General features: G+C 39.6%; 1 protein-coding gene across 1 annotated transcript in view; it reads left to right on the top strand.

The window, feature by feature from the left end:
* WWC2 (WW and C2 domain containing 2) overlaps positions 1-23,040 on the top strand; it is a gene marked incomplete at its 5' end in the record, with an annotated part of 105,578 nt that overhangs the window by 39,753 nt on the left and 42,785 nt on the right. Inside the window, 5 exons of the mRNA XM_082482635.1 lie at positions 11,959-12,162; positions 13,144-13,220; positions 17,892-17,971; positions 21,381-21,510; positions 22,204-22,350. Of these exons, the coding sequence (XP_082338761.1) occupies positions 11,959-12,162; positions 13,144-13,220; positions 17,892-17,971; positions 21,381-21,510; positions 22,204-22,350 (638 nt within the window). The remainder of the gene's footprint in view (positions 1-11,958; positions 12,163-13,143; positions 13,221-17,891; positions 17,972-21,380; positions 21,511-22,203; positions 22,351-23,040) is intronic.

Below are 23,040 nucleotides of genomic sequence, written 5' to 3'. Positions count from 1 at the left end.
TAGAGATTATAACTTGACTGGGGTACATGTAGTGTTTTGATGCTATTGAAATCTCTAGTATGGAAATTGGGGGGAAAAGCCTTTCTAGAAAGCAGGTATTTCACCTGCTTACTGCTTTATTAGTGGTATAATAATTCAGATGTGTTGAATAGGCTTTTTGGGTTTAAACTTTTTAAATTCGATCAAGACAGTGGCTATGTTAGAAGAAGGAAGACTCCTTTACTCTTTCACCTGTATCAATTATAATTTTGTTAATTTTCTCTTTTACTGAACAAAGAAGCCCAATGATGCAGAAAAACCTCACCCACTGCTAGGAGGAGGACCAAAGGGTAGATGCCTGAAAAACAGGTTGGATAAAGCAGAATTTCAGGACCCGTAAATGGCAGCTTGAGGGATAGCGCCTTGGGAAGAAATCTGCTCCCATGTTTTAGGTAGAGAGAGGTGACTAAAGACGTTTCATGTTCACTGCCTTCTGGCTGAATTTATTTCAGCAAATGTTTGAGGGAAGGCCCATTGATTCTCTCCTCTGGCATCCCATAATTAATTATTCTGAATGGCTTCCCTATTACCTGTCCTCTTTTTCATTTTTCTTTCTAGTATTGTTCCTACCGTGTGCCTCTGTACAAAGCTACATTTGATACAACTGTGAAGTTTCAGGTTGTCCACAAGACTTTGGAGCCGTTGTCATAAAACTGGCCAATCTTGTTAAATTTCTCAAACCAACTCAGTAAACTATGAGGAGCAGGCTAGACCTTAGCACAATAGACTGTAAATTCAGAAGCTCTTAGTCATGGTTGTTCCCTCCTTTTCTGTTAAAAACTCAAGGTTGAAAATGTTAGGGATGGAATTTCCATTAGTGGTTGGTGCGGGACTTGATTCCACTCCTCTTAAAGGGTGGATATTGGTAAAACTCCCACTGATTTCAACAAAGCAGTACTAGGCTGGACCTTGCGAAGTTCTAAAAATTCTACCAAATCTCTATAATGTAAATTCTTCAAAAATTATTTAAATCATTTTTTTTAAATAAAAAATGTAAGTATTTTCCCCATCTGTCTTAGTCTTTTCTCCCATACAAACCTGAGAAAAGCCGACTTTCTTTAACTGCCAGTGGAAACTCAGTTTCTACTCCACAGAGGGGGGTAAGAGTTGGCTGTGAGCAGTCTGCAATTGTAAAACACTCCCTCAAACTCAAGGAACTTGCTTTTGGTGTCAATATGTTTAAGTATAATTTGGTTTTGTTATCATCACACATTTTCTATAATTTTATATATTTTTATGAAGTTTTTTCAAATACAGTTGGGTTTTTTCCTAGCTCTTACTGATTGCCTTAGAGCTTTCTCATGATCCTTTTTGATGATGTAACCCACTTTGAGAAACACTGAGTGAGGTCGTTAGTTTATGAATATATTACCCCAATTAGGAGTTTTAATGTGATGCTTTCAGCTTCAAGGGAGACCAGATTACAGGCCATCTGGCAAGGCAGAACATGCATATGATGTGGGTAGCTAATACTGTAAGAACCTAAATGCTTACCCTGTGGTTCAGTAGTGCTTTTTGTTATAGGGATGGCTGAAGGGATATTATTTGGTGGTCCAAGATGGAGGAGTTTCTTTCCTGCAGGATCCTTCTTACTGTGGTTTGGGAGCGTCCAAAGATTTTTTTTTTTAGTTTATGGTGTTCACCCTTATAATCCTTATTGCGTTTGTGTACTCGTGTGTTCATCTACATCAGCTATCTAATTTGCTGACATTTACTAATTTTGCTAAATAGCATGGTTAGGAACTCAAGGCAATAACAAAAATAACACAAATCTATTACTCCATTTCTTGTATCTACGGGCAAAGTCCTCACTTTCGCATTTCTCCAATTCTTCTCCAGCGTTTTCAACATCAGGCATTAAGTGGCTGAGATGCAAACATTTATGCTCTTAGCGCTTGGATTTGCAAACACTTTTAAGCTGATATAATCTGTAAAAGAATTGGTCCTGCTCTATTGCTACCTCTGGCCTTTTGTTCTGTCCCTGCAATGTTTTTGCTTATACTGGCATGAACATTTGCATGGCCAGACAGTGAATCAGATCAGGGAGCTGATTCGAGTTGAAACTAATCCGGTATGGAAAAAAAAAGTTGCTATTTGTTCTCCTTTCCACACCCCTATTTATGCAAGCAGGAGAGGAAAGGTGACCTGGGGATATGAATGAACAGCCAGGTGGTAGAGATGGGGACAGCTGCTTTTCATGGTAGCACTGGTTATAGGTATGTTGAAATGACACCCTTGAACTTTCATTGGTTCCGCGCCCTGTGCAGGTTTGTCAGGAAGCAGTTTTGACTCCGAGGCTGTGATTTCCAGGTGCGCGCTTCTTGGGTGGTGGTGCCAGCTGAAGCAGCAGTCATGGCTTGCTCTAGTTCCTGCCCCCACGTTGTGTCAGCATGAGGATGTGTAGTAAACACAGCTGATGGGGAAGCACTCTGCTTCCTGAGGTGTGTGCACGCTGTCATTCGCCACGTCCTCTTCCTTCCTCCAGCTGCTCAGGTTTTCTGATCCAGATCATTGCATGGGATGTGTGTAGCTGAACAGCTGTAAAGGTAATGGGAGCAAGGAAGGGAAACTTCTACTTCTGGCTTGACATGAATAGTCTGAGGGAATCCTGGGATGGGACAAGTTCTACCTTTCCTTCAGCACCCTATGTGTTCCTAAATAACTTATCCCCTTTACTTGCAGTTCTTGTTTTCAGCCTCAGAAATAACCCAGCAAGTGGTTGTTTTCTTCATTACATTGATCTAGTTACCTTATAAAACAAGTACTCTGCTGTTAGTAATGTTTATTGGCAAAGGTAATAGAAAGGAACTGAATGACAATAGTTAAAAGATAAGGATGGGAAGGAATAGCTACTCCTAGCCCAGGAATATTTCAGTCCATCATATCATTTTCTTTTTGCCACTCTGTATTTTGCATTCAACATGATGATTTTTCTCCCTGCCGTCCGCCCCCAGCGCTGTTCTTCAAAAAGGAGTTGGACATCTACCTTCTCTGCTTCTGCAGCTCTTCCCTACTTAGTTTTAATTCTCCACTTTGGAAGCATGAATGCACCTTTCCCAGAGACTGATTTCTACCACTTTCATCCACAAAGAAAAAGGAAATTGAGTCAGTGATGCTAAAACATCAGGAAGCATAGAGGTAGAGGGATTTGTGTCTGCTTAGCTTGAGAGTACAATTCATTGGAGGTCCTTGTTTCCCTACTTGGTTTCCTTCCTTCTTAAAATTTGAAAGCCTAGCTATTTACCTACACTGTTTGACACTTATTTTATTTATTTACCTATACTGTTTGACACAGTATTTTAACTACAGGTATCCTGTTTCTTGTTGTAATCTTAAAGGCTTTCATGCCAGTTCATGCCCGTGCACCTGATTTATTTAACACGGGGATTTTTGTGGATAGACTGACTCTTCTCTGCTCCAGCCTGGCACTCTAGTACATCTGCATCTATGAAAGTATTTCAGACTGTATTTTCAGACAAGGAAGAAATCTGAAAATCCCACCCTGAGTCTGCAGTTACCATTAGCTTGAGGGTATGAGTCGAATGGTTTATCATGGCCATAAATGTGTACTGTTTGTTCCCACAACCCATCACCATCTTCTAAGCAAGTAGTGACACGCAAGCATTTGGGAAACAATTGTGAAGACTCTACTGTCAGCAAATACACATGGTGAAAACCCAAGTGCAGCGTATCTTATCTTGAATCTTATTTATAGGTATCTTCTCTGCCCCCTGGCTGTAGGAAGGGATTAATCTGGTACATGCTGGCTACGGAAGGAGGGCTTGAACAATGAAGGCTCTGCATTAAAAATTATTTTGGCTGCTGACTTTTATGTAAAGATCATACTCTCATGTTTTTCTTGAGTCTTAGTTCCGATAGCCATAGCAGTAGAACATTAACTGCTTACTGGATAATGTAGAGCAAAATGCTCAGAGTTTCTACTGCCTTTGACTCTGAGATGTATAAGCATATGCTACCCGATATCTAGAGGAAACTGATGTGCCATAAGGATAATATGTTCAATATTTCTTCATAAAAATCTCTGAATAAATATGTCTTGGAAATCTGCTCATGCTTGCACAGTATAGCTGGAAAACATTCTCATTTTATCTCATTACTCAAATTCAAGCACAGAATTATTTTATGGAAAAGTGAAGAAGTTGTCTGGAAGAGAGGAGACATTTTTTGTGTGCGAGTTCTATGGCAGGAAACAAACTGTAGAGAGCTCAATTCAGAGCATCCTCTGAATAACCTAATTTTCCTTCGTGTCTCTCTTTAGAACCCATATTCCATCTTATTATGTGGTAGAATGTGATTTTCTTTGAGTACCCAGCAATGTTTTAGATCATTTTTAAGACACTATATATGTCATCTTGTTGGGCTGTGTGGTCTTACGGAAACTGCTGTCTCTGTAATGCGCTATTCTTTATTTTTATGTAGCTATTGAACAAATATATCAGTGTGAAATGATGTAATATTTGTTTGTGAATTCTTCCTCGAATTTCTGGGTTCTAATTGCTTTTCTTGTTTGAGTTTGAATTCTAAGTATTTTAAAAAGCATGGGGAAAAGGAGTAAGGTAAAAAACGCTTTCAGAAAGCCTCTGGTATGTAAACAGTAAAGTGCATTCCTTAAGCCAGTCTAGTAACACTTGGCTATTCTGCCTGAAACTAGTGCTGGTGCGTTTGTGCCTTTGCTGTTCTTTAAGACTTGCATCTCAGTTGCCTGCCATATTTGTTAGGCCAGTTGAAGTACAATGAAGTAATATTTGCACTCTTTTTTTTTTTTTTTCCTAAGTGTATTTTTGTCTGACTGCAGGCAAAAGTACTGGAGATTTGAAAGCCAGTTTGTTTGTCAAGAAACGTGGGATATACTCGTAGAATAAACATACCCATAGCGATTACGTACTGTTGTTGATAAAATTACTTTCACCACCCACTGCTGAGCTAACTCCCATCATCCTGCGATGGTTGATATCGGACACCATTTTTCCTCTTCTGATGTTATATGTCAAAGGGTTGTTGTTGATTTTGTTTGTACCACCTTCAGACGTTTTTGTGCGAGGTACAGTTGAAACCTTGTTCTCTCCCTTTTCCGGGGCCACTTTCTTCAGCAACTGGGGTTCAGGAGAAGCACCAGTGATGAAGAATCCTGAATGTCATCAGCTATTGGGTTTGGGGCTTTGAGGCCTCTGTTACTCTCTTGAAGGTGGGGTTCTGTTTGGTTGGAGATAGTAGTCCTGCAGTTAGTTTGCAAGATAACACCATTACACCTGACATCTCTGGTTATCTTTTCATCACTCAGTATTTCAGGTAGAGAAATTGCCACCCTGACACAGAGTAGCCAAGTTGTGACATGGTGCAGCCCAGGGCACAGCCGGCTGTGTGCAGCACACTTCTGCAGCGGTCAGAACCACCCGCTTTTCAGGGCTCAGCCGTTTTGCCACCAACAAAATACAGTATCTCGTCTTGTAGCCCTGGTTTCCAGGTCTGGAAACTTTCCTGTAAGTTAGTATATGAGGGAGAAGGTGCATGGGATTGATGAGTAGTAGATCCATACTTAAGATTCTGATGGATGAGTAGATCCGTAAGTAGGCTTGCTGCTGCCAAAAAAAAAAAAGGATGTCTAGTTCCTTCCCCAGCTGGGTGGGTGGTTATTCCTCCTGTATACTGACTCATTGGACTTTTGGTAACATGACACAACTCACCTAACCTGCCGGAAGGTGATGTGTCTGCTTTCATGTTATCTTTTGAAGCCAGTGAGTGTTTCGGTGGGTTTAGTACATCGAATGGGCTTTGTGCTGGGTTGGGGGAGTGTCGCGGTTTGGCCTCAGCCAGCAGCAAAGAACCGGGCAGCCGCTCGCTCCACTCCCACAGCCGTGGGAAAAATCGGCAGAAAAAAGGCGAAACTCGTGGGTTGAAACAGTGTAATTTAACAGAACAGCCAAAGGGAAGAAGAAAGAGAAACAATAACACCGATAAAGGAGTATAAGGAGGCGATTACAGTACCGCCGCGCAGCGCAGCGACCGGACCCGCACCGCCGCAGCCCGCCCGAGCGGCGACTGCCCCCCCCCCGCCCCGGCTCGCGCCTCTTACAGCCCGTACCGGCCTCCCTGCCGGCTCCTTGGGGAAATCAACCCCATCCCTGCAGGAACCAGGACAGGGAGCACCAGAGACTCTGCAAAAGAGAACATGTGAATGTGTAACGCTAGGGAGCGTGGGTTGAGGTGACACGGTAAAAACCATCAGTGCCAAAAAGGAGGGCACTTATAGCAACTCCAGCTGTGGCACGCAACGTCCCCCTGCTCTCCTCCCTACAGATCTTAGGTCTCTGGTCCTCATTTATGGCCGGGTCAACTAGTTTCCTTTGGAATAGGCTCTCTTCTGAGGTGGTGATTCTGCTACATTTACAAACTGGAACAATATGGGCATGTGTTTAAACAGATGAGAGCTCTCTTCAGGATGAAAAGTATAACGCCACAATTTTGTCTCGTCTTGCTATGTATGTGTCCTTCTCAAATAGCTATCTAGCATTGCCAGCATTTTTTTTTTTAGTGGGACCTCTTGAGAGTACATGTTCTCCGTGTTGCCTAAACGCAACGTGTCTGACTGAAGGCAGCTTACATGTGGGTCATTCTAGAGCCAATCAATGCTATTATTTTGTTTGGCAAGGGGAGATGTTGGAAGACTATTGCTTCCATGTATTGTTAATCCTGTAGTAAAATGTCCGATTCTCTCATGTCTAGCAGTAGGGCGTCAGGGAGCCATTCCCTTCCCTGTGGGATTTTCTAGTGGGATTTTAATTTCTTGTATTTTAGGGAAATGCGATCTACTGCTGATAAGGTAATAGTTTCCTTCTGTTCAAGTAGACTGTAAAAATTTGGCAGAGCTGCTTGATAGCAGACAGGAACATAACATATGAAAATATCTTATTTTTAAAAAAAGGCATGCCTGACTATTCCCTGGATCTTCTGTATAATATACGTCTTATGTATAATTACATAAAGCATGCATAACATTGCTGCCCTTGAAGCAAGTTCTTGCCAAAGGAATAAACAAAACTCTCAAGCCAGAAAGTCAGTCCTGGCATTTTGGTTTTGAATTATTGCGTGGGCCGGATTCTCTGCTGAGTTTAAGTGCATCAAACCTGGCTGGCAGTGAGCCAGGAAGACTGCATTTCATGAATAGCAGCGTGATTAAAGCCAGCACAGCTTCCTCTTCTACGTTACAGGGCTGTGATCGTTGCAGTGCACAGGAACATCCTTGGGTGGAGCGTGCCATCCTGCCCCTTGTGCGGTTCCGCTGGGCGAGACCACAAGTGCTTTCTGTCTCGCAGAATTTCCCCCCTCCGTGTGGGTAGGCACTCAGATCTCGAAAAATAGGAGGAAATAAATTGCTTGTTTATAATTTTTATAACTTTATTAACTACGCACTTGCAGTAATTTGTTTGAAGTTAAAGTAATTGGTTTTAAATCAAGATCTCGTAGTAGAATTGAGTAATTTTGATTTGCAAATGTCTTTGCCAAATGACACTAAAACCGAGTCAAATGAGGAACGTGTAACCCAAATATTAGGCGCACCACCAACCTTCTCATTCCATTACTATGGACTATTACTTTGCATTATGATTGGACAGAGGAAGTTGATATAGAAAGATTTTGTTAAATCTAAGCAGTGCTTTTGATAGAGCCTGTTGTAAAACTCTTAGTTGTTTAAAGATCCATTTTAAGGAGATTCCTTTAGTTCATATCTAAGTTTATACTGTGTAAAACGGTGGCCAGTATTGTTGTCTTCATTTTCTCTACAAGAATCATAGAATGGTTTGGGTTGGAAGGGACCTTAAAGATCATCTAGTTCCACCCCCCCTGCCATGGGAAGGGACGCCTCCCCCCAGCCCAGGTTGCTCAAAGCCCTGTCCAGCCTGGCCTTGAACACCTCCAGGGATGGGGCAGCCACAGCTTCTCTGGGCAACCTGGGCCACTGTCTCACCACCTGCATAATGAAAAATTTCTTCCTAATATCTGATCTAAATCTCCCTTCTTTTAGTTTAAAACCCTTACCCCTCGTCCTATGGCTCCACTCCCTGATCAAGAGTCCCTCCCCATCTTTCCTGTAGCCCCTTTAGGGACTGGAAGGGGCTCTAAGGTCTCCCCGGAGCCTTCTCTTCTCCAGGCTGAATAACCCCAACTCTCTCAGCCTGTCTTCACAGCAGAGGTGTTCCAGCCCTCTGATCATCTTCGTGGCCCTCTAGAAAGAGCTGAACTCTTGAATTTAACTATCTGGTGATACAGAAAGTACTGGAGAGTTCGTGCCCAGGGGATGGTTTGTTTGTTCCCCACTGCTAATGAATGAAATGCATTTAGCATTTTCTAGAACGGATACAACCCTACAGCTCTGTCATAACCAGTGCTTACTCCTCACCTGACCAGCAGAAATAACTTCTCCCCATCTGTCTAGCTAGCAGTCTGTTTGTTGCATGATTTGTATCTGCTGCAGACAAGGTGGTGAGGCATCCAATTGCAGTCACCATTGCAAGCATTTATCTGCCTTAAAGGAATGAGATCTCCCAAGTTTGTTTTACATCAGCTGTTGAATACGGGTAGGAAAATGTTTAGATATTCTTTGTGGTTTAAAGCATGGAGAGCTTCACATTTAATTTTGAAATGTTCAGCAGGCTGTTCCCTCACTGACATGCATGCAACTGTCCCAATAATATTCTTGTGTATGCGAGTTTGACCTTAACAGCAGGTGCTTAAAACATTCTTGTCCAAGGAAAAAAATCCTTATCTTTGTGAGGCTTTACTCTGAGAAGTATAAATATTTGTGTTTGAAAGAGTTCTGCTTTAAAAAAAAAAAATAAATACTGGCTCTGGGAAGTTACATGTGCTCAAATGAACATACTTTTCAAAATGCAGCGTTACAGTACCAGAAATATTTTCCATAGTTCTGTCTTAGTTTTTTTTTTTTCTCTGTGGGGTAAACCTACTGATTAAAATTGACACAACTGAAAATTATAGATGGATAAGCATATGGTGCTGCTACACAGGCACACGTTTATATATGTATAAACAACTTGCCAAACAAGTGGTATGCTTTTTGGGGTTTTCCACTTCATAATATTTAAGAAGACATAGAGTGAAAAATACTCCAGAGCCTTCTCAGCTTGGTAAAAGTTGACTAACAATTCTGGGAGAGTCGTTCCAGTACTGCTTTGCTTTTTCCAGGATTATATATTTTCCCAACTGAGTATTTGTTCCAGAATAAAATACATGCAGATAGAATTGGCTGAGAATAATTTGACCAGTCAATGTACCTACACAGGCAAATACCCAAATCTCAGTATGGTGAAGTTGCAGTGTGCAATTTTTAAAATGCAGGGTCACCTTTAGCTTGTTTATGGCTATCGGTATAAAAGATGTTAGCTCATATAATCATAGTATTGTTTTGCACATGCGGCTTGGAGAGGCAAAAAGAAAATGTTTGATTGTGTTTGTCAGCAATACGACATAATCTGCTGTTGATCAGCTTTGTCCTTCTCTTGCAGTCACAAGGACAGGGCATCTGTAGGCCACGTTTTAGGACTCTGCAGGCTACATTTGGTCTTTGGGCTGCATGTTGAGCAATCCTCACTTAAAACCTACAAGGCAATTACCTACAACATGCTCGAAGATGAGACCTTCCAATCTTGTAAGATTATTTGGTGGCTGCTGGTTGCAGTCTTAAACCACAATCACATCATTACATTCTTCTAAAAAACCAACATAACTGCACTTATCCTATTTGATCATTGACCCATGAGAATCCTGCTTCATGCTCTTCATCCTGCTTCACAAAAAAGGACAGCTCTGGAAACCAGCACTTCTTATCTTGTGTAAATAACTGTGAATGTGGAGGTGTGTTAAAGCACAACAGCAATAAGTGGCCACAGATAGGGACATGTGTTGACCATTTAGGAGAGAAAAGCTATCGATTGGCTTCTTTGTGTACCTGACATCTTTGTGGAGAGGAGCAAGTGGCAATGAACATGGATATATATGTGTGTGGCTATAGTTAGTTTATTGGAGAGAATGTTCCTGTTGGGGTTATTGGAAAACCAACTGTGTATAAAGCTTCTCTGCTTTAATCTTTTATGCACCGTACTTGGGTTTACGGGATTTATACTCTGTATGCATCCATTGTGTACATTTAAGAAATACCATTCCCAAGAAGAAATACAAAAGCTCGTCATGTTTGTAAATGGGAGAGGGGGTCACCAGGAGGGGAGGTGTGTGTATGTGTATTCATTTGCGTGTTTTTAAAAGCATCAGTAGTTCCATAGATATTGTCTGTTTAGGATTCTACAGGATTAGTTTTATGGGATGCTTCTTTTGTTTTGCATGGGTTTTGGTGTATGTGATATTAACACCAAAGAAGGCTTTTGAAAAACTGGTAGTTAGTCACTATGGGAAATTATTGTTAACCAGAACCTGTTGCAAAATCTGTTTTCATATATGGAGTTGAAAGAGAGCCTTCTCCCCAAGAGTGTACGTCAGGTACAGTTTACAGCAATCAGATTGATTCTGCTGCAGTTCTTTTTCCCCCCCCACGTCTTCAGCCACATGTTCTCATTTCCCCTCCTGTGTACTCCCAGTAAAGCAATTCAGAGAACTAAAGTGGCAGAAGTCTAACACATAGAATAAACTTCCCTCCTCCTTTTGTAGAAAAATTCTGAAGTAAATACTTTGCACTTAAATACCTCGGTACTGAATGTTACTTTTTATCTCTGTAGATCTATTTAGATTTATAGTATCTAACTTACAAAGAAAAGGCAGTGTGGTGCACGTATGCATTTAGATTTCAAACTTTTCATGGCTGTGTCTTATGAGAAGGTTTTTGTGCTTACAGCTTTAAATGAAGAATATTCATCGTACAGCTTCAAAAAGTGCTGAACTAAGTCAGGAAATGTTAATGATAAGATTGAACATTCAGCTTTGGTCTTTTCTATTTGCACGTTTACATTTAAAAAAATGTATCTTAAAACCTACAATTAGATTGATACATACTTTCTTAATACATTATGTCTAATCCTCTGGTCTACACATTCTGTGCTGGTCTGTCTGCTGTGTGGCTGCTGGAGTTAGAATGGTTGACCTGAAGCCCTTCATGAATTAAGGGCCTGTTCCAGCCTGCTTGTTTATATTACCTGGGTAGTCAGTGGAAAGAAGTAGACACCTCAAAAAGGCATTTTGGTCCCGTGTATCTTGGGCGCCTGTCTTTGATGGAGTGCCCTCTGAGGGCGGCCCTCTCTACTGGCCATAAAAGAAAGTTGTGTCTTGGATCAGGTGCCTAGTGGGGATAGGGATGGAGTTAGGTGAGATGAGCTGGAGAGTTAATGATCTGTTAGTTCAGTTGCAGGGGAAAAGATAAAACTGTTTTCATAGAGGGAAAGGAGAGAGATAACCACTATAAAACATGAATAACATATGCCTGTAAAAATTAATGAAGTGGGGAGGAAGGGGGTTGAAAAAAAATGTTATAGCTAAGATTATTTCTCATTTTTGTTTAGATATGCATTAATTTTAAGGTGTCATTGAAAGACTTTATTGATCCAATTGTTTCCAAATACCCTGATGCAAAAAGTAAGTTTTTTCTTGAGCTCTAGGGTGTTACTAATTCAAGGTTGAAGGTGTGGGAATGACCTACATAAGCGTTTACCTGTTGTACCCTAATTCCTAATTTTGCAATTGATCCTTTAAATACTGTTTCTTACACATACTATTGTGGCAAAGAAAAACTTAAATAAAATTGAGCATCTGCTTATTAACCAAAGGCAAGCTATGGCTTAGATTTCTATAACTGTGGATTACAGGCAAAGAAACAATTCAGTTGTCAACAGATTTCAGCCGAGGTCTCTCTAAATGCTTTCTTTTTCTCCTACAAAGAAACAACACAAATAGAAGATCCCAGGAAACAATGGAGGCAAGAACAAGAGAGAATGTTAAAAGATTATCTTATGATAGCCCAGGATGCTCTCAGTACTCAGAAAGAGCTGTACCAGGTGAAAGAACAGAGGCTAGCACTTGCACTGGATGAGTACGTTCGGTTGAATGATGCCTACAAAGAAAAATCAAGCTCTCGTACAAGCTGTAAGTACAGTAGAGAATGCAATGTAACTTCTTTGATCTGTGCCTTGCAGGGGATCCTGTTTCTCTTTAGGATGAGTTTTCAAGGTTTGCTATGAACACCTTGTACTCTGCTTTTTTAGAGATAGCATCCATACTTTTTTTTTATATTTAATATAAAGATATTCTGCTGGAGAGAACTCTCTTCTCTCTGATACAATTGAACTCCTTTGAGCTGTGGTTTAGAGCAGCTGGCTCTAAAATCTATTTTGTCATGCGGTTTGTCAGAACAAAACTCTGCCAAATCTAGGTTCAAAGTAAATAGGATCTCTTGCACTTCGTGGCTCCGTACTGAAATGACCCTACTGTGTTGACAGGTGTCTGCAGCAGACCAAGAAGGGAATTTGTTGCTGCATTATAAGAATAGCATACAATAATTTTGTAGCCTGTGTGCTGTGATCAGGGGTGAAGGAGAGATTTACAATGTTGGGCAAGGAATTGGCATGCAGTAAAGTGCTGTCAGAGGCCTCACATTGGCCAAACATGTCTCTTAGAGGTTGGTAGTGTGATAAAACTAACGTGTACTGCTGTGGAAGAACTGAGTGGCAGACCACTGAGGCTTTTCTGAATACATCTTCTTCTGCTTTCCAGAAATGTCCTTAGAAATTAGAGCTTCCAGGAAGAGGTGAACGCAGGATGGCTCAGCTAGAAGAATGAGAACAGAAAGCAAGGAATAGAAAGCCAGAGAGAATGAGGTGCTACTTTATATCCTGGGATAAGCAAAGAAAGAGAGATACCAAATAGTGGTAGGGGAAAAAAGGGGGAAATTTTTATTATTCATTAATTATTGCCATCCTGCAATGCTGACTACTCTATGAAAAGATACTTTTTTTTAAGTATTATATGTTTTTCTGCACTTTGTAATTTTAGATCAATGTAGATTCATCGAGAAGGGACTAATTAGTGATTTAAAAGTACTTGTCCTTTTTTTGTCTTTTTAAAAAGTGTTCTCAGGCTCCTCATCAAGCACAAAGTATGACCCTGACATTCTGAAGGCTGAAATCTCCACTACAAGATTAAGGGTGAGAGTGCTTAACTTGTATTAATTTGTATTCTGTGTGCAAATTTAAGACTATAGAATAAGCAATACTTGAACTAGCAGACATATCTTGTACCCTGGTACTGAAACCTCCTAATACTCTCAGTAAATACCATTCAGAGGTTTTAAATTAATTTTTAAAGCTGTCTCTGTTACTTTCAGATAACACGTTTGGGGGAAGCTTTGACAGATATTCTAATTAGATGTGGGTTTAAATAAATCCAATAACTATTTTCACTTGTATGCTTTTGTTTTTAAAAGGAAGAGTAAAAATCTTTAGGTGAAAATAGAAAAGTAGTAGGCCAAGGTGAGCTACCGCTGGATGACTGTTTTAACACAATCTTTCTTCTGTGAGAAATGCACCGTTAGCTACATGAACTGCCTCACAAATTTCTGTTGGTTTACGAAACACTTTTCAATAATGGTGTGAAACTTTGCTCTGTTTTGTCAAAATGGAACAGTTCAGATCAAGAATGAAAGTTTGTGTTCACATTTTGAAATTGCTAATGAGCAAAAATCCATTATTTGGTCAACTGTGTTCAGTATGGTCACTAACGGACTCCATGCACAGAACTTTCATTCGCAGGTTAGTCTCTAGTGGATTTATCTTGAGTAAGGAGGAAATGGTGTGGAAGACATTTAAAATATATATATAGGGAGTTCATTTATTTAAGCTGTGGCATATAATGCTCGATGCCTAGTCTTTCTGTAGTTAGTAATGAAAAAAATTAGCTCAAACCGTGCAGGTGAAAAAGGCAGCAACCTCTCAGCATAGTCCTTCCCTGAGGGCTGGAATACAGACTGCGGGAGCAGAAGCAGCACAAGCGACAGCCGTTACTCAGCTCTTCCATTGCCCCCTCCTGGTTTCTGCACAGAGCAGCACTCGTAGAAGCCTCCGAGAGTAACATCCTCCTTCACCTGGAGTAAGAGTTACGATTAGGAGTCTAAGCAATTAATGTTTAAAAGGAACTGTGGAATAGCTCACTAAAATTTTAAAAGCCGGTATAAATCAGGGATGGAATACACTGTAAAACTGGTGTCCGGATGTTGCCCTCCTGACTGCTTGTACACCTGTTTATCCGTACCGATCTCAATTTATAGTCCCTTATCCTTTAAGGAGAAGGGCAGGTGGTTAGTGAGAGAACTTATTTCAACACTGGAGGAGGTGGGAGGAAAAATTTTGTAAGTTTAGTAGGGAGAACCAACAGCAGTAAGGACCCTGTCAGGAACAAGGATGAAAAGACAAGGCGAGAGCTTCTTTCTAAAATGAGTGGAGCAGTAACAGATGTTCCCTTTGGCGAGGGGATCGCTAGTATATTTGGGAAATTAACAGTGGTGTTGAAGAACAAAACACATGACCAAATTTAAATATAGTAACCTACAAGTCAAAGAGAGGAAAATTCAGACATGGTCCTGTGCTCAGTTTTTCCCTTACTTAGCCCTGATCACCTCCCAGCTCAAGATGCAGAAACACTGAATGGCCTCTTGGCTGCAAATCTACAGCTTGTCTGCTGACTGAGGAGGGAGGCAGATATGTTGATCGCACTAAATCATTTTTTGGAGGTGCTTTCCTCTCTTGGTTGTTTCTTGGAGTCAAGGAGCCTAATGTCCTGCTGGTTCCCAACACCTGATTTACTGGCATTGCAAAGTCCAAGTTGCATATGTGCTTAAAATAGGTGACCTGAATCTTGTCTGCAGAGTTTAGAAGGGTGCAGTCCAAGAATATCTGTATCAGCATAAAGTGTGTTGTCATCCAAAGCCACTGGATATGAAAGTCATTGGGATAAGGAAAAGTGGAGCCCTGTGATGCTAGGGCTGGAAAGTGTTTTTCATGGAAGATGGCAAGAGAGGTATGACTATTACCATAGTTCACCCTTATTTGAATGTTTGAGGATGCTTGCTAATATGCCACGTTTTGGCATTTTACAGTGTATGCATGCATGCGCGGACTTAATGGGAAACAAAGTTAGTCATTAGTAAGCTGCTAGCCAGCTAGTTAGAATTTGCACGTTGTTTAGTGAACTATTAGGTCAGATGTACTAAACCTGTTGCTCTCACGCTGGCTGAGGCTTACTGGTATCATCAGGTTAATGGTGGCTGGAGGGGGGAAATGCAGCATTCGAGGAAGTTCTGAATGGGCCTTTGGCCTTTTCCTTGTTAGCTGTGCTTAATATATACATGTGAAGCCTTTTGGATACATGAATTGCCTATTGCGCAATAGGTCACGGAGAAAATATGACAGAAATCAGACAGCTGCTAAATGAAATAAGCAGGAGAAGAAAGGCCTTTTTCACAAGACTAAAATTGAAGGGTCTGATCCTTGAGTGGACTTGAGTGGAGCTATTTGGGGTCTTAATTAGTAATCAGTAAGATAATTCAAACAATACAAAGCATATGTGATCACAGTATGTTTTATGCATATGCAGCGAGTAGGGGATGCACCTTTATAAAAAAACAAGGAGGGGTTTGTCATCGTTGTTCCATTAGTACAGGAGTGCTGGAACGGAAGGGAATTAGCACAGGAGCCTGCTTGAAGGTGCAGTTAGGAGGAGGAAGCGGGAGGCCTGCGGATGACTTCACATGATGTGCAGAAGCAGTAGGAAGGAGGTGAAGGATAAAACAAGTGAAGAGTGGTGAAAAAGCGGAATTATGTGGAAGTGTTGAAGGAGAAGACAAGGAGCACAAGAATAGTTTAATGCTAGTGTGATGCAGTAAACACAGAGTCTGTATTATGATGTAGGTCACGTCCTTCTGGGATAATGTGCATAACTCGCATTTCTTGATAATGAAATGACGATGAATTACAGCAGAGGACACTCAGAAGATGATCTTGAGGAAAAATGTAAGGGTTTCTGAGAGATCCAGTCCTCTAAGTTGAAATCAAGAGTGCCTTCTGCTATTACTTTAAACTCACATTTCTGATTAAAAAAAAAAAAAAAAGTTTAAGCCATTCTGTGTTTCTCAGAAAAGTTGGCACTTCTTTCATATTTTACACATTACTTTACCTGGAACACAGAGGTGATATCCGTTCATTTTCTATAACCTTGATCAGAACACTTGAGAGCTTTTTCTTGGGGTTTTCGTGCTAGTCAGGGAAGAAATAGTTAAGGAGCGCTGAATGTGTACTTAGAGAGGTAGCCTATTTATCCTGCTAACTATTCAGTATAGACAAAATAAAAAGAATTTTCTGTCAGTTAAAGCAACTAGTGATGATAGTTTCCAAAATCCTGATCCTAACGCCTCATCTAGAGAACAAGTTTTGCTTTGGAGAAAGTTGACATTGAAAGCATTTTATTTCTGTCACAGAAAATTCATTAGCCAGAAGTTACAAACTTGAATGCCTAAATATCATTCACAGCCCCCTAGGAAGACCCCGCAAATCACTTGTTACTTTAGACAAACAAAATGTTTTAAGTCCCTTGGAAAGCTGCAGCAGCTGTTGATGCTCAGTACTTTTAGCCACCTGGCATGTTGGGAATCTCACTTTTTTTTTTTTTTTTTATTATTATTAATTTGAAGAATAGCATCAAGTAGGAAGACTAAGGGGATTTCTATAAAAAGTCTTGGAAGCGTATTTTGAAATTAATTTCAGTTAAAGTGGTCAAAGTTCTTCATTTTAATATAATCCATTTTTCAAGAGTTGAATATCTGAGGACCTATATGAAAGCAAGCAAGAATTTCACAGTGGTAGGTGAGAGCAGGGAATTTCCAGCAGGCCTTTTCCTTTTTTCACTTTACTGATTGGAAAGTTAAAAAGCCTAACAATATCTGGTAGTATGTAGACTGCAAATGAGCCAGGTATACATGTATAAATACCAAAATTTGGGACTTTACATTGCCAGGAGGCATTTCTGTCTGTGTGTATGCTGAGGATTAATTTGTGTTAAAATACACTCTTTTATAGATGGTCCAGAAACTTTGTTTCAGTATGTTTGGGAAGTATGACATAAAAAATTAAATGGAGGATTTTTTTTTAATTTAATCTTGATTCATAAATATTCTGTAGTGTACTCATATCTGCTAATATCTGATATAGCAATATTAAGATTAAAAAGCAATTGAGCATGCAAATTTAGGGAGAGGGTTGTGTTGAAGACATTTCTATTAAATAGACACATGTATTTGTGATCCAGATATGTTTAGTGATTGTTGTCTTTGAATTAAATGCGTAGGGATTATATATCCAGGGATCCAGTGTCCATAAACCTTTATAAGAAAGGATGGTTGGGGGGGGGGAAGAGTCCACTGTCTTCTACAGTGCAAATAACTTGAAAGTTTCCCGGAATGAAAAAGTGAAAATATAATAAGCTTTAAAATAAACAGGCATGTCCCTGTAGGACAGTTGAAATGCTTGCTTAACAAGTGAGAAGTAAATTACTTGTTAAAGTTCTCTCAGGTTTAATAACACAGTGTGGTATCAATACAAATAAGGAATGTGATTTAATCTGCTTGTGTCCCTTTAATACTAAAGCATGTTGCCCATAGACATGAGGAAGAGAACAGATCCTTTTGTTTTTAATCTGTGTCAGTAGAGCAATTTACTCTCTTTTTTTTGTCTCATCTGATGTAGCGAATACATTAATTGTTCAAAGCCATGCGTTACGCTGTTTAACAAGAGGAATTTTCTAACTCTTGCTTTGATTTAACACACAAGGTTAAGAAGCTGAAGAGGGAACTCTCTCAGATGAAGCAAGAGCTGCTGTACAAGGAACAGGGCTTTGAGACACTGCAACAGTGAGTAAAAGAAAATAGTTGAAACTGACTTAATTCAGTCGCCTGATTTCTTTTTTTGGCATGGAATTATATCCATCTTATGTGAGAGAATTACTAGGGGGAAAAATGAGAATCTAATAACTCTTTTTGTTGTAGTTAGGAAGCAGGAAATCTGTAGAAGTGGCAAACCTATTGTGCAAGTGTTAACATGAGAAATCTGTTCCCCCTCCTATTTTTTTTCTATGAGGTATCTTGTGTTGCAGAGAGGCAGAAAGAAGGGCAGTGGTTAAGGGTCCTGAGGAAGAATTTAGCTGCTTTGCATGTCCTGTTTAAAAAGATTGGAAAAAAAATTGAAAAAGTAATTAGGTCTTCCTTTCCTCCTTCCCTACCTCTGAGCTCAAAAAAGAGAGAGAGCAGGATGCTGTTCTCGGAGGTACGAATAGTGCACAACTGTGCAGGGTTTGAAATGAGTCACAATTTGGGGATTAGAGACCTGATTTTCCTTGTTCCAGTTGCTGGGATGCCCGGTGTCCAAAGGGTTGATGCTGAACTGGGTGAGCATTCTGGGTATTTAACCAATTGGATTATTAGGGAATGATTTTTTTTTTTTGTTCGGTGTGAGCACTCCCTGCTGCTCCTGACTTACAAAGTTGGGCCCTAAAATATTAAATATTACTGGAACTGTCACCACATAGAACTTGCTGCAGAGGAGACCTTGCGAACAAGTGTGTTTTCTTGGCTAACATGAACAGAAATTTATTAATCCTAGTTGTTTTCCGTATTGTGGTAGGTACCCATACATTAAGGATACATTTACCGAGTAAAATGCTGAGCTGTGTGCTCTTAGTACACTAGTTCCAGGAGCAGAAGCAATGTTGCAGCTTTAATGTAATACTGTCTGGATTCGTTTACTCTTTTTCTCAGGACCTCCTGTGTATGGCAGTATACTGTCAGATAAGTAATAATCTCAGTCCTCGAGAGCTTACAGAATATATAGGGGGAAAAAAGGTGGACAAAAGGTGGGAAAAGGGAAGTGCATTTCCATCTCCTGGGTAGAGTTCTAAAATGCAGATTTGCAAAGGATGATAGAGCATCTGTCTTTGGAGCTGAGAGATTGGGGTTCGGTTGCCAGTTCTAACCAAAACATGTTATAGGCTATTGCCTGTGTATTTTAAGAGATCGGTTCGATACAGTAGAATTTTTATTTTTTTTAAGTGGGGATAAAAGAATCTAGTCCAGGAAATGTCCTATCACAGCTAGAGACATGTCAAAATGGACAAAAAATACTTTTCTGGTATGAAGAGTTGGAAATCAATTGGGAACAGAAAATCTTCAGCACCTTAGGAGGATGCCAGTCAAGTGTCTATCCTTCATTTTGACTAAAACAGACATGTAAGATTTGTTTGTTATTTAAATATATGAAGACTAGAGAGGAGAGAAGGGAGAAAAGGATAGTTGATCGAATTTATTTAGCCATAAATCAGATTTCATTTGAAGCGAAAGAAAGATGTATTGATTCTAAAGCTCAAGGTAATAAAAACTCATGCTGCTGTCCCAGGACTAAAGGTTAGCCAATCATGCTGGTTTTATTATATTAATTTAACAATGAAGTATTGTTTTAAAGCAGCTTGCTCACAAGCCATTTTGATAGGAATCCAAAGCATGTTTCAGAAACTGTCAACAGCATTCCGCAGAAACACAATGGACGTTTGTTTTTAAAATTCAGTCAGCCACTTTCAAACACTACTAATCCCGTTAATTTAAAACAGGAAGATGGAATATCTTGTATGTCAGAGATCCTTCTTGTCCATCTTAATTATGTAGAGAATAAAGCAGTTGTGATTTGAATGTGGCACATCATATTACTAGGCAGCATGTGGTGTATTACCCAACAGTTCATTCATGATCCCAGTTGTTGGCATATCCTGTATCTATTTGACCTTAGCAGCCTGATAAGTTACCAAAAATTGAGTGTTGTCAGACAGTAAGTAAGTGCCTACCTATGAAAGAGTTTGAGGGACTTTCAAGCTGAAACAAATATATCCTTGAACAGGAATTGGAGTGCTGAGTCACATAGGTAATTTTCTTACACAAATGCAGTTGTAGTTTGCACAAAAACTGTAATGTGCAGAAAGGAAAACAGACATGCTCACAGCTTTAAGGACCATTTTAGAACCTTGATATCTTTGTGCACAAAGATGGAAGTAAAATGGGATACTGTTACAGGTGTTCTCTGCGAGTTTCTGTTCTTGCAGGGGATGCTCGAGATCACTTCTGATCATTAAAATGTTTGTTCGTTCCTCACTCGCAAGGTTAATGTCTTCTAGCAAAGATGACGGATGATGATAAAAACAGAAAACCAATTGCATTATAAAGAAATGTATTCTCTACTAGATGCTTGACTTTTGTGAAGATGGCTCTTGTTTTTAATTTTGTGAAGCGCAGCTGCAGTCATTTCTATGATGCTATGAAATATTCAGTTAAACTGGAGGTCGGAGAAGTGTGTTTACAAATTGTACTTCTTGAAATAAATAAGGAAATACTAGAATGAAATATCTTTTTATCTCTAAGTTTGGGGGGCTTTTTTTTGTTCTGTTATTTTCAAGTTACAGTTTTTAAAATCATTGATAGTCCAGGAATTTAATAAATTATCCCATGTATGACATATGGTATTAATTATCCAGAGATTTTGTGAATAAAAGAGAGTCTGGTGACTGGCTGAGCAGAACAGCTGTTCTAGACTGTTAATGCCAGGGATTACAGTGAACGAGAGGGAAGCTGAGACAAGAATGGAGCTGGTTATGTTTCGTCTTGGTACCGATCAGCCTTGCAGAGAAGCTGGACTGTCTGCCCATGTCATGATGTGCGTCGGGGCAGAGGAATACTACTACTAATAAATTCCGATTCTGTAAGGATCGCAAACAGTTAATAGTATAAAAGGTGTATCCAAAAACTGCTTCTGTGCTGCAGAAAGTTATGGTGGGGATGGGAATTTTGGCAGTGTTGTCAGCAGTACTGCAGTATTCCAGGCAGCATGTGTAGGAGTCTTTAGTGCTCTGTGCCCCGTATGTCTTTAAGACTGGATTAGTGAGAATTGCTTGTGGAGTCTCTGTCTTTGGTAAGGCCCCAGTAGTTTAGCTGAGGTGGTTTTAAAGTCAACAGAAGCATTTTTTTCATGCAATTCCCTGATGTCAGCAAAGCCCATCCACAAGGCACTGTGTATGTTAGCTTGACATTTTTGCCAAGGATTAAGTAGTAAGCATTTCAATGGTGACTTCAATGTCCTTTTTCCTCTTTGCATGTCTGTTACGGGAAATGGTGTCTCTTACCTCTCTCCCTTTTGTTCTCTAGCTATGCTCCTGCCTGAAGCAGAACAGCAGAGATGTTAGTATTATTTTCTGTATCCAGTATTAATTTTCTCTTTCTGCAGAATTGACCAAAAAATGTCTGGAGGCCAGAGCGGGTATGAACTATGTGAGGCCAAAGCCATCCTGAGTGAACTGAAGGCCATCAGAAAGGCTATAAGTTCAGGGGAGAGAGAAAAACAAGATTTAATGAAGGTATTTTGAACAGTTGACATAAATTTTGTGTGGATTTGTTTTAGCATGAGTAACTTTCCTGATTATAAGTACTTTGCATTTTATGCTTTTTAATGGATTCTCAAAACTCTTTGAGACAAATCTAGTATTAAAATCAGTTTTCAGATGTAGAAACTGAAGCCTGTGACTTTCCTAATTCAAAAAGCCATTACATGTCAGTCAGAGAATATAGATTTCTGAACTTGTATATAAGGTACAATGCAGATGTTACCTCTAAACCACAGTTTAAAATATTAAGCAGACAAGATTGAGAGATGTGGTTTTGAGATTCATAGACATTTTGTAACTCAGTGAACATTTTCCAAATCTAAATTGCCCTATTTCCTTTTCTGAAAGCAGATCCTTTTTTTTTTATCAGCCAAGTATTTAACTGGTCAGCAAGTTTAAAAACAAAACAAACAAACAAAAAAACCCCACCAAAACCAAAAGGTAGACAAAACCACATGGGTAGGTTTTATATTGTCACAGGTGTTGATCAACCTTTGTGTCACCTACCAATGGCTTGGTTAAAAGGATAGTTTGCTTAATATGAAGTAAACCCGTAATTTTTGTATTGGAGTCTTTTATGTAAACATCTTCTGGAGATAAACTGGTATAAACATGGTAAAGTACAAAGGAACTTTCACACCACCTCCTTCTCTGTTTCCTGGACAGAGTCTTGCAAAGCTGAGAGAGAAATTCAATCTTGACCAGACCATTGGGATATCTGAACCAGACTTGAGTTCCAGCTCTGTAAACTCCCAGCTGTGTTTTTCTAGACAAACTCTGGATACAGGGTCTCAGACTGACATTTCTGGTGAGGTGAGCTTTTTTCCATTTTGTCAACTGTAAAAAGAAACTGAATCAGAACGCTGCAGTTAACGGAATTGGAATCAAATGGTGGTTTACTGTTGCTGATAGGTGTACGTATATACATGTTTAAGAGAGAATTACTTGGAATCAGTTATATGTTTTTTTTCCCTTAAATTTTAAATCAAGATACAGATGAATTTTACGTGTTTGGCATGAAGCATTTATGACTATTTGATTTAATCAAATAGTTGTAATACAGTGAAGGTCAGCATAAGTAGATAGCAGGTTTTGGATTTGTCTGTTTCACCTTACAGACTTAATTCAATATGAAGATGTTTTTGATTTTCAGAAACAAGTTCTCAGAATTTAAATGTGCTATTTCATTTCACACAGCTGAAAAATGGTGGAACTACTTCTTCTTCAGTGATGCATTAAAACCTTCCCTGTTTCACTGATGATATATTTACATACACGGAAAGCTGTGCTTAATTTTGGTACCTTCTTTGAAGTTCTGTGAGCTAAGTTTGTAAGGAAGAGACTCTACAAGGTTTTCCAAACAAAGAGCTAAGCTTGTCTATGTTTTGTAACGAATTTATTCAAGTCTTACTTTGAAATGCACTGACTTAGTTCTAAATTCTGAGTTCAGTGGAGTTCAAAGCAGGAGATCAAAATTTTGGGTGCAGTCACTGCAAGACTTCT

This window comes from Vanellus vanellus, assembly GCF_965231255.1.
Source record: "Vanellus vanellus genome assembly, chromosome: 4".
In the NCBI taxonomy this organism is placed as follows: domain Eukaryota; kingdom Metazoa; phylum Chordata; class Aves; order Charadriiformes; family Charadriidae; genus Vanellus; species Vanellus vanellus.
Note: the sequence above shows the minus strand (reverse complement) of the source record. Positions and strands in the feature narration are given on the sequence as shown.